This window comes from Geotrypetes seraphini, chromosome 3 (assembly GCF_902459505.1).
Source record: "Geotrypetes seraphini chromosome 3, aGeoSer1.1, whole genome shotgun sequence".
Classification (NCBI taxonomy): domain Eukaryota; kingdom Metazoa; phylum Chordata; class Amphibia; order Gymnophiona; family Dermophiidae; genus Geotrypetes; species Geotrypetes seraphini.
Window position 1 is genome coordinate 7,889,985 of NC_047086.1, and position 17,236 is coordinate 7,907,220.

Here is a 17,236-nt window from a genome sequence, read left to right on the forward strand (position 1 = left end):
AGTCTGTAATATTTTTCTGACCGTTTGTATTAATTTGTCCCATATCTGGATTTACAGCTATTGCTTTTTTAGTTGGCACATAGTAAATTTTGTTTAATGACAGAAAAGCTACCAAAGGAAATTTCAAAACTTCATTCAGATATTTTTTAAATTCATCTTATAATATAAATAATTTATCAATATATCTTGTTGTATTATATGCAGTTGCTAAAGGAAAGGGAGGGGATGGGTTTATAATTGAGAAATAGTTGGTATACTTATTAAATATTATATATTGTTTCAAGATTATAGTAAAAGATTATATAATGATACGTTATATATATAGTAATGTATGAAAGAATATTGAGTGTGTACGTAATGAAATTGTATAAATTTAAGTGGTACACTTGTTGTTATATGAAAAATGAATAAAAAACTTAAAACAAAACAGATATTTTTTAAATAGATCCAGAGAAGACATTATTGGTGATTTAGGAAAATTTAACAAACATATTTAATCTGCGGTTAAAATTCTTCAGTTGTTCTATCTTTCTATTCAAAGAAACTTTATCTTTCACAATTTCAGATGTTACGTCTTGGAGAGTATCTACCTTTTCTTTAACTTGCTTTAAATCTGAGGCAAAATCTTCTTTTATACATTCCATTTTTTTTTTTTTCTAAAGGAGCAACAATATATGTACAGTTTCTTCCTCTGTAAACCGCTCTGAACTGCTTGTGGTATTGTGGTATACAAAAATAAAGTTGTTGTTATTATTACTTACAAGCTGAGAAGTATCTTGAGAAGATTTGGTAACATTACTGTTTAGGTGCTGAATAACTTCCCATATGTTCTCCAGAGTTATCACCGGCAGTTTTGTTAGTTGGGAGCAAAATCCAACTCCCAGCTCTGCCTGCTTTCCCATGTTCCTCGCTGCTAGTGCCCCTTGAAACGGGTTTTCCTTCATGTGAGAATCCTCACGAGACTTCCCCAGCACTGCCACGTTGAGAGCAGGGCATGGTGGAGTAACGACTTTCGGAGGCGAAAGATGTTTCCAAATCCAGCTCCTCAACTTCTCCAGCCGAGAAGGCAGCAGACATACCTCTGGACCCTTCCTGGGACCTCAAAGTTGCGGCAAACTCCAGAATAGAGTACTGGGCAGAGGAAAACGTTCTAACCGTCGAGGGCACGGAGTGAATGCTTCCTTTCTATTTAGTGTGAGGCATAGCGATCAGGTAAGAATTAGTTTGTGAACTCTGCCTTGTTAAGTCGGAGAGGCCATCACTTGTCCGCCGCCATCTTAGATCTGCCCAGCAAGAAAACTCCTTTCCACAGCTTTCCTCTCCTTTTTTCTTTCAATGCCTCCTGTATTCGACACAGCAAGTTACAGTAGTATTCTGAATTAACTGTTTGGCCCCTTGGAAGATAGTCAGTCATTACACACCTTCCTGATCCCAAAACACTGTACTTTTCCTGCTGACTTTTGGGTGTTGAATTTCCTTGGCCTTGCAGAACCTGCGTGCTGCTATTACATGGACTGTTGTTTTGTCTCAGGATCTTAGTGGTGTAACCATGTTTCATCAACAGTAACTAGTTGTTCCAAACTAGTTTGCACCAGCTCGCTGAAAGTGCTGCAAAATCAACTTGGAAGTGTCCACTCGATGTTGTTTCTCGTCAGCATTCAGACATTTGGGAGCCCACTTGGCTGACAGCTTCTGTATACCTAGCTGCTCATGGATTATACACCTAACACGTTCTCTGGATATCTGTCTCAGTGTCTCAGCAATTATTTTAGCCGATATTCACCAATCTGTCAAAATCAGGTAATGCAGACTAAGTCACACTGAATAAGGTAGGGGTGTGTACTATTGTAGCTTAAAGAGCTAGGAAGTCAAAGTAATGCTATGTAACTGGATAAGACTTCTCAGTACAAAACAAAATGTATATCTGGCTTATAAAGTAAATGATTCAAGTGTTCACATACACTCAGAATTGTGCGATTTGACCAAGAGCAATGGCTCCTATAGCCAAACCCACCGCCCCATCACTGTGTATGACTTATTTTAGAGGAAACTTGAAGTGAACATGCTGTTCAAACACTCAAACTAATTTTCAATGTGTTGCTTTTTAAAGAGTTGTGTTACAGATTTGTTCTTTAACAATGTTTGTTGTGTAATTACACATGAGTGATATTTTATACTTCCATTAACAGATCACAAGTTTTCTTGCCTGAATCACACTACTTTAGTTCTTTGGCATTTTGAGCAGTTTACATCACTTTCTGGGTCTCTTGAGAAAGAATTTCGAAACATGGTCCATATCGGGACCTGTTGACACAGTTGAAAGCTAAGTGGAAAAAATTTTTTTCCTCTCTTTTGCCATTGAAAATTAGTTTGGAGTTTTCTTCTGTAGGAATTGAAACTTCAGGATAAATAACACTCTTTTGAGCTACAGTAGCAAAATAATGCTCAGAATTTAGGAAGTTGGTTGGGATGAGAATTTTTCAGCACCCCCTCGTACAGAGGACATCAAAAATGATAAAAGGGATGGGACGACTTCCCTATATGAAAAATCTAGTGTCTAGGGCTCTTCAGCTTAGAGAAGAGATGGCTCAGGGGTGATATGATAGAGGTCTATAAAATACTGAGTGGAGTGGAAAGGGTAGATGTGAATCATTTGTTTACTCTTTTCAAAAATACTAGGACTAGGGGGTATGCGATGGAGCCTATTATGTACCACATCTTTATTTGTTTTTTCCTCCGGTTTGAGGTTGTACTCAGAAGTTCCTACAGCACCTACTTGCTTATCAGGCAGTGAGCTGGGATGGGGAGTTGCGTTCTTTATTCCTGCTCTTATATACATTTCAGAAAATGATTAAAATCGATATTATTTACTTTTAGAGAATTAAAAATGGTTAATGCCTAATCTATAGATCGCTGGGAATACCCAATTTTCTATCTTTGTGAACCGCATCGATCTGAGAGGTTTTGCAGTCTAGAAATGTTATGTAATGTAAATCTAAGTAGTAGATTGAAAACAAACCGGATCAAATATTTCTTCACACAACATGTAAATTAAACTCTGGAATTCCTTTCTGGAGAATATGGTGAAATCAGCTTAGCAGGGTTTAAAAAAGGTTTGGATAATTTCCTAAAAGAGAAATACATAGGCCATTATTGAGATGGCTTGGGGAAATCCATTGCTTAAAGCAACATAAATCTGTTTTACTACTTGGGATCTAGTTAGCTAGGTATTTGAGACCTGGATTGGTCATTATTGGAAACAGGATACTGGGCTTGATGGACCTTTGGTCTGACCCAGTATAGTAATTCTTATGTTCTTATAAGATAGAAGGAGCCAGTTGGATTTTAATCCAGTCGTGAAGCTTTTCGGTACTGCAAAGGCTCTCAGTTTCAGGACATCTCTGGCTGCAGAAACAACAGACTCTGAGGGTAGTAGTCTGTAACCAAGAGGCAGCCTGCTTGGCCAGCCTGCATTAACAGTCTGGGAACTCAGGGATCATTCCCTTGGAAGCAAGGCTCACGCCAGGATTTGTCCACAGAGAGCTTAAGAGCAGGCCGATTGGCCTCATGGTGGTTTTTCATCAGATTTTTCACCCTGACTTCACACACTGGTTCCTTTTTATGATGGAGCTTTTTCCTATTTTTATTGCATTTTTTTATTGTAAACTGCTGTATTTGCTTTCAGTGAGTTAGCAGTATAACAAATAAATTAAATCTGTAACCTGTGGGGGCTGAGGTCTCAGTCCGGTTGATTGGACAGAGGGATAGTCCGAAGAAGCAAGCTATCCGGGTTTCCAGGCTTTTCTGAGGCAGACGTTCTCTGGCTGTTGTTTCAGCCCTTTACTGCTCCCAGAGTAAGGCTCTGACAGCCTATGAGTAAAATCAAGGTGGGGGGGGGTCTCCAAAAGTGAATTTTAAATGTTTCCTGAGCTAGAGATAGGGTCCCCCACCTCTAAAATCCTATTCCCCCAATTTTTTTACCCCTTATTTAGCTCCCATAGTCCATTTTTAGTGCTAAAATTGCTGGCATCTTAGATTTCACAATTTTGGAATATCTGCCTCAAAACAATGATTTAGCTCAAAATCAGTCTAGATGGACTCAGACCAGGATTCTAAGGATTCATACCAGATTTGTATTGAATAGCTGGCCATGTGCCGCACAGCACGTGAGGGGGGGTGGGAGCAACTGGCTTAGTCCCCTTTAGTCCCTCTGGTAGTATTGGGTCCCAGATGGCTCAAGTTCAAAAAGCCTGGCTGGAGCTGGGAAATGGTGAAAGTGCATCCCCGGCAAAACACAACTTTACATCTGCCATTAAACCCCAGAGTAGAGCACGGGAGTGCCTGCAAGGGCCTTCTGGGCATCCTAGACTGGGTTTTGCATCAGAATCTATAAGTATGATGTACAAAGCATACTTAAATTACAGTGGTCGTGGCAATGGTAGCATCAGAGGTTCCTCCCTCTAAGGACACATTTTCCCCACAACAGAGCCATGCACAAGATAAGGGGTACAGTCAGAAGAGGAGTGGAATGAAGCCAGTTCTATTTCTATGCCTTTTCTGTCCCAGATGATCCTCAATACTAGTGGATTCGGCTTCATGCCTGGAAGAGTCGGGTCCTGAACAGGTGATAGCCTTGGATCTCGGTGAGGACCCAACTGTGTACAGGCTGTTTAAGCTCACAGCGCTTTTGGAGATTATTACTGAGTCTGTCCAAAAATTAAAGATAGAGCCTTCACAGGCCTCTGTGGTCCAATGCTCACTTATGAGCAGCACTAAAGCTCAAACCATATGCTTTCCCTCCCATCTGGACATTGCTAAGATGCTGACAGACCATTGGGAGATCCCAGAGGCAAAGAATTTCATCAGCTGTTTATTCTGCCTAGGTTACCAAGTGTGTAGTGTACCTCCCTCCCTAGTGAAGGGGGAGTGGTACACAGGACTGGACTGCAAGCTGGACCTTGTCCTTAAGAGACAATTTGAGGCTGCAGTGTTCATAACGGTAAAAGATTTAAATAAGGGAAGGAGTCAGATATTTCTGTTGCCTGAAATTCACAACATGCATGTCTTCACTTGCTTACAGCAACACAAGTAGTGCCTTGTGGCCAAAGTCTGTGCTCAGCCAAAACAAACCCAAACAGTGAGTTGGTTAAGGGTACATATTGGACTAATGTATAGCACAGGCAGTGGCGTAGTAACGGGGGAGCAGACTGCTGCTTGGTAGGGGTGCCAGCACCCCCCACCCCTCCCTTGCTGCACACGTGTCTATACTCCCTCCTTACCTCTAGCTCTTCACCGGCATGAGCAGTAGCTCCAGCCAGCTGCTTGCGCCAGCCTTGGCTTTCCCTCTGATGTCACTTCCTGGAGATGCTGCTCATGCCAGGTAAGTTCAACAGGTACAGGGGAAGGAAAGGGGCTTGCACGGCAGAGAGGGGGTGAGGGCGAAGGGGGGGGGGGGGCGCCACCAAGCCTCACTATGCCACTGAGCACAGGAGTGTCCAACATCAGTCTTCAAGGGCCACAGTCCAGTTGGCTTTTCGTATTTCCCTAATTAGTATGCAGATAGATCTTGTGCATATTTATGATCATGGACACCATTGGTTTAGCACATCGACTGAATCCCCTGCTATAAATGTCACCTCCACTACCTCTCCATCGTGTAATGCTATATATATACAGTACGCATTCAGCACGCCACTGGAATGTTGCTTCACTACTGTGGTGACGTCATCGCTGATGTTATGTATGCATGGTAATACTGCAGACGCTTTCTGTGGCATAGTTTATTAGTAGATACCCAAACAAAAACTTTGGAACAGAAAGTATAATGCCACGTGGGTGATATGTGGAACAATTACAAAAATACAAAAAACCACCCACTATTGCAAATATAAAACCTAATAACAGGGGTCAGTAGCGCTCAGAACCAGTTCAATGGTATAAAGATCACAAAAATGTGCAGTCATTGCACTTTGACCACTGTGAAAATCCAATACTTTATGTTGTGAATAAATAATTCAAAAAATAGTACTCAGCTTAGGTGTCCGAGCTTTTCCAGGTTCTGACACGTTTCGCCAGACCAGGCTTCCTCGGAGAACCCACCATAAAATGCTTCAAACAATTTTCACAGTGGTCAAAGTGCAATGACTGCACATTTTTTCAGGGTTTAACCCTGTTTGTGAACTGGTTCTGAGCACTACTGACACCTGTTATTAGGCTTTATATTTGCAATAGTGGGTGGTTTTTTTGTATTTTTGTAATAGTTTATTAGTGAACAATGATACAGCCTCTAGATACCAATTTCCCAGATGTTTATCTCGCCAATTTGTGGAACATGCCATACATTTTTGGAGTTTTGTAATTATAGCTGCTGGCTTCCAGGACTTGGATGTCATATTGAAAATGCCCCTCCACATATTACATTACATTACATTAGAGATTTCTATTCCGCCATTACCTTGCGGTTCAAGGTGGATTGCAAAAGAGATAAAAAATGGAGGGTTACAATGGAAGAACATTTGTCCTTTCTAGAGAGGTAAAGAGTAGGTTATGTAGTTTCTGTGTGGCGAGAAGAGGGAGGGGGGAAGGACGGTAAGTTTGAAGTTAGGGCTGTTCCAGGAATTTCTTGAAGAGTATAATTTTTATTTCTTTTCTGAACGTCTTGTAGTCTGGTGTCGTTATCAGTAGATTGGAGATTTGGTTATCTAGTTTAGCTGCTTGAGTGGCCAGGAGGCCATCGTATAGTTTTTTTCCGTTTTACTTCTTTGATCGAGGGGTGTGTGTTTTTCTATGTCTGACTGAGGTGGATTGGATGAGGCGGTTGTTCAGGTAGGTTGGGCTGTCTCCGTTTAAGGCTTTAAATAACATACAGTAGAATTTAAATAGTATTTTTAAAGTGGTTGCACATGTACTTCTAGAAACATAGGAGGGTCTCTTATTTGGATGAAAGGTACCATGTAAATCCAAATTATTATTATGAGGAGGAGGAGCAATCATAAATATGAGTATTCATTTCATCTTTTTTGCCTTTCTCAATTTTACAGCATGTGTTTGTATATATGGACATCACTATTCAAGAACATCCCACTGGAAGATTGTTATTTGAGGTTAGTTGTAGGAAAATAAGCTACCAAAATTTAAAGGTTTGTAAATTGCATTCTTTCATGTGATATTTTTTTCCACTTCTTAGCTGTTTTCTGACCTGTGCCCTAAAACCTGTGAGAATTTTCGATGTTTATGCACGGGAGAAGCCGGCAGATCTGAAACTGGCTTAGAGCTAGCATACAAAGGATCGATCTTTCATCGAATAGTTAAAAAAGGCTGGATACAAGGAGGAGGTGAGTTTAAATTCCCCAGGAGACAGAAATAGAGAATAACCGGAAGGAGCATGTTATCACTGTCTTCCTTTTGAATATCCTGTAGATCCCATTTGATCTCTAGATTTATACCAAATCTAAAAATATAGAATATATGATGTGAGGAACTGGAACAAGCATGTATCAATCAGGGAAGGATTAATTCTTCGAGTGCCCCCTGGCCTCGCCCCACCCCCATTTATTTATCTGTTTTCTTATTTACTACTTTATTTCAACTTTATTTCTTTTCTTTTAAAATTCAACACAAACAACAAAAATAGCCATACCAGTGTACATTTTTTCTTCTATGCAACCCCCAAACATCGCTGAATAACTTTCTTTGCCCCTGTCCAACAGCAGCTCCCCCTTCATCATTCTCCATGTCCATTGTGGCAATTTTCTCTCTCTCCCCTGACCAACAGAAGCAGTGCCCCCTACCCCCCAACATGCTCTAGCTCCCCCCTTCTCCTTTCACCCCATCAGCAGTTCTCCTTTCATCATCCCCCATTTCCAGTCCAGTGTGGCACCTATCTATCCCACCCCTGATCAGCAAAAGCAGCTCCCCCCCAACCAGCTCTAGCTCTCCTTCCCCCTTTTACCCCTACTAGCAATAGCTCCCTTATCTACCTCCAACCAGTGGCAACAGCACCTTCCTTTACCCGGACTAGTAGCAGCGGAGGAACTGAAAGAAATCTTGGAGAATCTAAGCCAAATTGACAAGTTAAAAAGTGATGAATTGCCTGGACCGGATGGTATACATCCCAGGGTATTAAAAGAACTCAAAACATGAAATTGCGAGCTAAGGGGAGGAGCCTTACCAAGATGGTGTCGTGCCTTTTTCCTAAATCAGATGGTGAAAAGGAAATCTAAGACCCGGGTTTATCCTACTGAACTGGGGTTGGTTGCTCAATTACCTGGCCCGATGCATGCATTCATCGAGCGCAGTCCTGGGGTGAAACCGGATGAGAAGTCCTCGGCTGGAAGAAAGAGTGAGACTGAGTACTCTCAGGCTTCCCTCGAGACAGTTAGACTCTCTCCGAAGGAGTGGAGATCGCCGGAACAGCCATGCCAAGAGAACTAGAAATTATAGGAGCACAAAATCAGCTCCTAATGAGAGAAAATGGCTATACTGTATTAACAATAAGTTGGAGATATTGGAGAATGCAATATAGAGACAGAACCTCAGATTAATTAATTTTCCAAAATTGGCTACAGCTTCTGCCCTTGACTTGTTCAAGAGATATCTTTCTGAGATCTTAAAGGTGCCTGAATCCTCATATCCTCCTATTTCAAAGATTTACTATCTTCCTTTGGGAAAGAAAAAATTGAGCAAGGATCAACCTGATCTAGGAACTGATGCTTTAAACAACAGAAATTTTGGAAAAAATCTGAGGTTGAACCAGTTCGAACAGCCACTTTGTTTGTTCAATTGGTGTTAGAGTCTGATAGAGAATGGTTATTAAAGATGTTCTTTTGAGTTAAAGAAAATTTATTTGACCCATAGAATTAGAATGTATCCTCATGTGTCTAGAACAACACAAAAAAGGAAGCAATTCCTATTACTGCAACCCCAAGTCTTAAAACTGAGTGCAACTTTTATTTTAAGATTTCCCTGTAAGTGCTTGGTTAATTTTCAAGGAGATATATATATATATATATATTTTTTTTTTTTTATTCTTTATTCATTTTAAATCATAAACAAGTGTACAATAATATATCCATTAAATTTCAATGTAACACTTGAAAATCTTAAATCATATCATCAAGAACAAAAGTATATATCCCCCCCCACCCTACTGAAATTAAAATTCATGAATCATTTTCAAACAGACAATAAGTGTACAGAAATACAATCATTATACTTTCAATACAACACTTAAACATCTTTCTAAATCATCTAAAATAAAAATAAAGAAATAAAAACAAACTCTCAATGGAAAATATACCACCCCCACCCCCCAATGCATAAAATATAATCTCCCATAAAAAGTGATGTCTACTCATTACAATATTTTTCCATTGGCCCCCAGATCTTTATAAAGCGATTGAATCGGGCAGCCCTGACAGTAGTGACAGGAGAAGCAGCTTCCTGTCACTGCTGTCAGCGGCTTTTTTTCTTTTTTTTTTAAATGGGACAGATATTTTGCGTGTATTACACATGCAAAATATCTGGCCAATTTAAAAAAAAAGCCCCCCCCCAAGAAAAAGGCAGGAGGGATGCCCACCTCCCTCCTGCCATCAGCCCAGCTCCCTGACAAAAAAACAAAATGGCAGGAGGGATACCCACTCCCTCCTGCCACCGGATATGGACCCCCGCTCCCCGTACCTCAAAAAGTTGGGAGCAGGAGGGGTGTTCAGTCCCTCCTGCTCTGTAAGCCTCCTGGACGCGACTGGGCCTTAGACCCTGATTGGCTCAGCTGCCTCGGGCTCCTCCCGTAGGAGGGGCCTGAGCCATTCAGGGACTTCCTTAGGGTTGAGCCTAAGGAAGTCCCTGATTGGCTATTGCTTTGGCCAATCAGGGACTTCCTTAGGCTACTCCCTAAGGAAGTCCCTGATTGGCTTAGGCGCCTTAGGCCCCTCCCTGTACATCACATGATGCACCAGGGCAGGGCCTAATGCCCAGTCATGTCCAGGAGGCCTACGGAGCAGGAGGGACTAAACGCCCCTCCTGCTCCCTACTTTTTGAGGTACAGGGAGCGGGGGGTCCACGTCCAGTGGCAGGAGGGAGTGGGCATCCCTCCTGCCTTTTTCTTTGGGGGGGCGCTTTTTTTTCTTTTTCTTTTTTTTTTTACTTGGCCAGATATTTTGCATGATTAATACACACAAAATATCTGTGCCATTAAAAAAAAAAAAGAAAAAAAATAGGCAGACCTGTCGGTAACACAGTTACCGACAGGTCTGCAGCAGTCGGGTTTTACAATGGTAAAACCCGATGTAAAATAGCCAAGCAATTATTAGTGAATCAATCGCTTGGCTATTTTGCATGGGGTTTTACTCATTTGCATAGGTAGATCAGATTGGATCATTAAGTAGGTGGTGGGTCGTTTAGTGAATCGGGTCAGGGAACAGGAACTATCATAAAACCAGTAAATCTGGTTTTGCGACCATCCTTAGACGATTGGTAAGTTTAGTGAATCTAGGGCCATAGCCATTTGTTAAATTTGTAATTCAGGACATTGGGAGAAAGGGAAGTGGAGGGTAGGGGGTACTGGGATTAAGGGGAAGAACTGAAAGTAAATAACTGCTTTGTTTATCAGAGTAATATATCACCGTGAAGGAACAACATAAGTGATCATGGTTTGTAAAGGTGTAGAAGTTGTGATAGATAGTTTTATACTTGGTTTAATATCTCAATAAAAATAATTTTTAAAATCATAGTTTTCAAAATCATTGTCTCATGTAGTAAGTGCTCAGTTGTTTATAGTAATGTTCTTTGAACATTTTTCAATAGTTCTCCTCTGCCACATTTTCTGAACCAGACATGTTGCCTGTAGTGGGTCACTTGTTCATTCTCTGTAAAGAGTTTCATGTCAAAATTGTACTGATAATTTCTGTTCATTATATAGATATAAAATCAGGATCGGGCAGCAATGGTGAATCAATTTATGGCAATACTTTTAGAGGTAAGTTTAGTAATGTGCATTTTATCTTTTTGTTGGTCACACCCTGTCATAACTTATTCAGTTCATCATTTTCCCTCCTTTGCCTCCTCTCTGCACACCCACTATCTGCGAATCTGCTAGACCAGGGGTAGGCAATTCCGGTCCTCGAGAGCCACAGGCAGGTCAGGTTTTCAGGATATCCACAATGAATGTGCATGAGATGGATTTCCATTTCAAGGAGGCAGTGCTTAACAAAGGTTATGGATATAGAGTATTAAGAAAGCATAAGAAAAAATATATATATATATTTTTTTTTTTCGTATTTAAATTTCTTTATTCATTTTTTCATATTACAACAAGTGTATCAGAAAAATACATATAATCTTATAAACACACACTTGATTTTCCTTCATGAATACTTTAAGTACAATATATCAACCTATTTCAACCTACACCACTTGGACTAGAATCCCCGGTCCTGACAAATTCCTCCGCCCTCATCGACTTATACACGATTGCACAGAAGCAGGTCCTTTCCCAATTCCTGTGATCAACACCACCCGCCACCCTCCTAGACCAACTCCTAAAAGAAAACGATCTCTAAAATATCTGCAATATACGATACCCTCCTGCCCCCCACAATAATCCATTCTTCCTTGTGCCTACTTGAACATCCGCTCAGCTAGAAATAAGGCCCAGCTCATCAAAGACTGGCTGGATGAAACTCGCTTAGACATTGTCCTCCTAATCGAAACATGGCTCATTTCCGACCAGGACCCCATCATAGGGGACATTCTCCCTCCACACTACAAAATTATCACTCTCTCAAGAAACTCAAAAAGAGGAGGTGGCCTCGCTATCATTCTCCATAATCACCTTCACTTCCATGTCCTAGACTCTAAATCAACCAAGGACCTGGAAATCCTCACCTGCAAAATTTCCAAAACAGACTGTATAGATAACCTAATCGTCACGCTATTCTATATACCCCCTAATAAATGGAATCAAGCAAAAGATGATTTCTACGAGCACCTTCTTGCGAACTCGTCAGCAGGCACCTACAATCTCTTAGCAGGAGACATCAACCTACACCTAGAACAGAAAGAGAACTCAAATGTCGCAGACCTTCTCTCCTTCCTCACGTCACTAGGCTTCTCCAATCCCCCCCAAACCACAACCCATAACAAAGGTCACCACCTCGACCTCATCACCTTTCTCTCCAATACCAACACCACTCCCAATATAAGTCTCTTAGACCAAACCTGGTCAAATACCCTCTGGTCTGACCACCTCCTGTGCAATTTTGAACTAGCCTGGCACAAAAAACAACCTAACAAAAAGCCTAACCCCATCCATACAAAGCAATTCATCTGGACAAGAGAACATCTTAATCCAGCAGATTTCTGGTCACACTACACTCTCATCTCCGACTCCGACGTAGACTCCAACTTCCACCTAAATTGGGAAAAATTTAGCGACCAGGTTCTTAACACCACTGTCCCTCTTAAACTTCGCTCGAAAACTCTTCGCCCCTCAAACAGCTGGTTTGACGCGGACCTCCTGACCATAAAACGAGAAGTCCGGAAACTTGAAAGAATCTGGCGTAAATCAGGGACTGATTTAGACAGACTTACCTGGCAACTGAAAGTCAAAGAATACAAAAAACAGATCATCGATAAGCGCAGTAAACACTACTCCCAACTAATAAACTCCCCTTCTCTAAACAGCAAAGCACTTTTTAGACTAGTTAACTCCCTATTCGACATAGACTCTCACAAACACCCCACCTCCGACCTCCCTCCCTCCGCAATCACTCTAGCCGACCACTTCGCGAACAAAATCCACACTCTAAAACTGTCTCTTGCAGCTCACAGCCCCGAACCCCCACTCAACCTACACGCAGCAGATACAGAAGGTTCAATAGCCGACATGTCCTGGACCTCCTTTGAAAATCCTGACTGGAATCTATTCCTCGAACTTTATTCTAAATACGCCAATTCCAACTGCCTATTAGACACTTGTCCTCCCACCATCATGAAATGCGCCCCCCCCCCATCATTCAAAGCAGAACTCTTCAATTGGGTATCCCTATGCCTGTCCATTGGACACTTCCCGTCCAAACTTGGCCACATCCTCATTTCCCCTATCCCTAAACAACCCAAGGAGCCAATCTCTTCCATCACCAACTACAGACCCATCGCCAACATACCACTCTTCCAAAAACTCATGGAAGGTCTTGTCAACAACAACCTTACGAATTACCTCGACAAGTTCAATATTCTTCATGACTCCCAGTCCGGTTTCCGCCCAAACCACAGCACCGAAACCATCCTAGCTGCTCTGACAAATTACCTCCTCCACCTGTTCTCGCTGGGTAAAAGCGCCCTGATACTTCAATTCGATTTGAGCAGTGCCTTCGACCTGGTCGACCACGACATTATGCTCAACTGCCTTGACTCCATCGGCATCTCCGGACAGGTAATAGATTGGTTCACAGGCTTCCTAACCAACCGTACCTACCAGGTCCACAGTAATGGAGCCTTCTCCCACCACTGGCGTAACCCTTGTGGAGTCCCACAAGGCTCTCCCCTATCCTCCTCCCTATTCAATATTTACTTGACCCCTCTGGCACGAAGCCTAGCAAACTCAAACCTAAAATCGTTCATATATGCAGATGACATCACCATCATTGTTCCCATTACCTCACTCACTCTAAAAACGGAAAAACTCATCGCATCTATCCTCACCAAGTTAGAACTGTGGACCTCAAAACTCAAATTAAAATTGAACTCTGAAAAAACCAAAATCTTCCTAGCGAGTCCCAACCATAAATTAACAAACACTTCCCTCAGACTGAATGGGCTAGATTACCCTATCCTACCCACCATAAAAATCCTTGGAGTCATCCTGGACCGCACTCTAACCTTCGATGACCATACCAGTGCCCAGGTGAAAAAATGTTTCTGTACCCTCTGGAAACTGCGCACCATCAAACGTTACTTCGACCACCAAGCCTTTCGTCTACTCGTTCAATCTCTGGTATTAAGCATATTAGACTACTGCAACATTATTTACCTGGGATCCTATAAAAATACCATCAAACGTCTTAGAACAGTCCAAAATGCGGCCGTCCGCCTCATCTATGATCTCAAAAAATACGACCATGTTAGCCCCTACTACACCAAACTCCATTGGCTTCCAGTAGAGGCAAGGATCATCTTTAAGTTCGTCTGCCTCTGTTTCAAAACTCTAACAGGATCTTCCCCAATCTACTTGTCTGAGCACCTTGAAATAGCAGGCCCCTCTCGCACACGAAACGCCCACCTATTCACCTTTCCCTCCCTAAAAGGCTGCCTCTACAAGAGATTCATTGATAGAACCCTAGCATTCCAAGCGGGCAAATGGAACAATTGCCTTACCGCCCTCATTTCCAACTCCCCGCCCTACCACCTGTTCAGGAAGTCACTAAAAACCTACCTCTTCGACAAATTCCGCTAACGCTGCCTTCCCCCCTTCCCTGCACCCTCCTGACCTCGATATGCCTCCATGCCCTCTGACTACCTCTGACTACGCCCCCCTCCCAAGCCACTATGGCCTCTCTTACTCAATCTCTGTTTTATCTAATTGCCCTGCCTTATCATTGCCTCACATTTAACATCACTGTAAATGTATCACCGCTATAACATGTAACATCGCTGTATACGTACAGCCTCCTCTTTAGTATATGCCTTTTTATTACTGCTATTTATGTAACATCTCTGTAAATGTAACAACACTATAATATGTATCATCGCTGTAAATGTACAGTCTCTTCTATTGTTAACCGCATTGAACTTCCATGGTATTGCGGTATACAAGAATAAAGTTATTATTATTATTATTATCATATTTATATTCATATTTTTATAATGTTTTAGATAATATGTAAATCATTTAATATGTATGACAAATATAAATAAAATAAAAAAGCCCCCCCAAGCCCTCCCTTCCTATTTCAGAAAATCTAACCTAATACTTCAAAATGCATTAATTAATTCATACATATTGTGAGGTAAATAAAATAATACCCCACTTAACAAATCTCTTATTATGGGAAAATGTTATTAATCATTACAAAAATCTGCTAATGGTCTCCAAATCTTCAGAAATTTACCAAAATAACCTTTCTGTGTTGCTATTGTGCGCTCCATTTTATATATATATGGCATACCGAATTCCACCAAAAGTTATAACTTAATCTGTCATAATTTTTCCAGTTACATTTTTTAATATTTTTAAAACAGTAAGTATTACAGCATTATATTTTGGATGCATATAGTGTGAATGCTGTATAGTACAGTTTAAAATTCTTTATTCATTTTGCATATTACAAGTGTATTAGATAAAATCATATGAACTTATAAATACACACTTGATTAACTCTCATATAACACATCCTATATAATAAAAGGCTAACTCGCGCATGCGCACTCCTATTTGTGTGCTTCCATGATCTGTAGTTCCGTGGCTGCATGAGTGCGCATGCGTGAGTCCCCAGCCTCCTTCCCAGCCTACCTTGGCCGTCAGCAGCGGTGGCTCATCTCCTGTGGGGACCTGATGTGTGCTGTGTCCGTCCGTGGCCGCGGCTTGAGGTGTATGCGCCAGTTAGGTGCATCGGGCGACAGGAGCGGCACTGGCGACGGATGGCGGGAGGAGGGCTCACGGTCCTGCCGCCGCTGCCACTCCTCTTCACAGCGGACTGCACCTCGCCGACTCCCCCCCTTCCCGCAACAACCGCTACCGCTCCTGTTCAAAGCGGCCTGCTGAGGTTCGCGGCCGCCTGTAACAAACCTCGCAGGCCGCTCTCCACATGGTAGCACGTTCCCTTTGACGCGATCGCGTCAGAGGGAACATGCTACCGAGTTGGAGAGCGGCCTGCAAGGTTCATTACAGCCGGCCGCGAACCTCAGCAGGCCGCTTTGAACAGGAGCAGTAGCGGTTGTTGCGGGAAGGGGGGGAGTTTTAACAGGATTAGAATTTTAACAGGAGGAGTCGCCGAAAAAAAACCTTCAGCTGCAGCAGGCCAGCACGCGGGAAGGTAAGGGGGAGGGGCCGATCGGAGCAGGGCAGCTCACGGTAAGAGAAGGGAATGGGGGGTGGAGGAAAATGCTTCTACTACTCAGCAGGGACCTGGAGGGGAAGGGAAATACCGCTGCTGCTTCTGCAAAGTAAAGTGGTGGTGGGGGAGTGAAGGGAATGGGGGGTGGGTGGGGGAAAATGCTGCTACTACTTCACAGGGATCTGGAGGGGAAGGGAAATATCACTGCTGCTTCTGCAAAAGAAAGTGGGGGGGAGAGAAGGGAATAGGGTGGGGGAAAATGCTGCTACTGCTTCAGCAGGGATCTGGAGGGGAAGGGAAATATCACTGCTGCTTCTGCAAAGGAAAGTGGGGGGGGAGACACAGAAAGAAATACAGACAGACAAAGGAGGCTAGGGAGAGAGACAGACAGAAATAAAGACAGACAGGGGACCAGAGAGAGACAGAAAGAAAGACAGACAGACAAAGGGTGCCAGGGAGAGAGAGAGAAAAATTGCAGGAGGGAGAGAGACAGAAAGAAAGGAAGAAAGAGACAGGAGCAGGGAGAGAGACATAACTAAAGAAAGACAGACAGCCATATATTCTAGCACCCGTTAATGTAACGGGCTTAAACACTAGTTAAATATAATATTTTATTACATATTTATATTCTATAATATCTTGAATATTATGTATTATACCTGATATCTAAACAATTATTATTAAATAGAAACCCTCTCATCCCCATCCCCTCCCGTAACAGAATTTCATACAAATACAGTGAGACTATTGACATATTCATATGCATTATGAGATAAATAAAAATAATACCCACCCTTTTCCCTTCTATCAAATATCTTACCTTGGGAAAATGTTATCATTCATTACAAAAGTCTGTTAATGGTCTCCATATTTTCTGAAATTTACCAAAATATCCTTTTTGTGTTGCTATATAGTACAAATAAAGATCCAAGTAAAATAAGGTTTGAAATTATCATTTATAATCATTTTTTTCAGAGGTCACGGTAGATGACTTTAAAATATGCAATGTCACCTAAGAAACAACTACAAAAAATAGATAGCAGATATAAAATCTCAAAACTGACACATTTTGATCACTAAATTGAAAATAAAATCATTTTCCCTACCTTTGTTGTCTGGTGATTTTATTAAGTTCTGGTTGCACTTCCTTCTGACTGTGCATCCAACATTTCTTTCTTTCTGCC

General features: G+C 41.8%; 1 protein-coding gene across 6 annotated transcripts in view; it reads left to right on the forward strand.

Annotated features, from left to right (window-relative positions):
- Positions 1–17,236, forward strand: part of PPIL6 (peptidylprolyl isomerase like 6) — a 102,163-nt gene that overhangs the window by 68,441 nt on the left and 16,486 nt on the right. For all 6 annotated transcript variants that reach the window (XM_033939213.1, XM_033939216.1, XM_033939215.1 and 3 more), the window contains 3 exons: positions 7,041–7,103; positions 7,187–7,334; positions 10,919–10,975. In XM_033939213.1, coding sequence (XP_033795104.1) covers positions 7,041–7,103; positions 7,187–7,334; positions 10,919–10,975 — 268 coding nt within the window. The remainder of the gene's footprint in view (positions 1–7,040; positions 7,104–7,186; positions 7,335–10,918; positions 10,976–17,236) is intronic.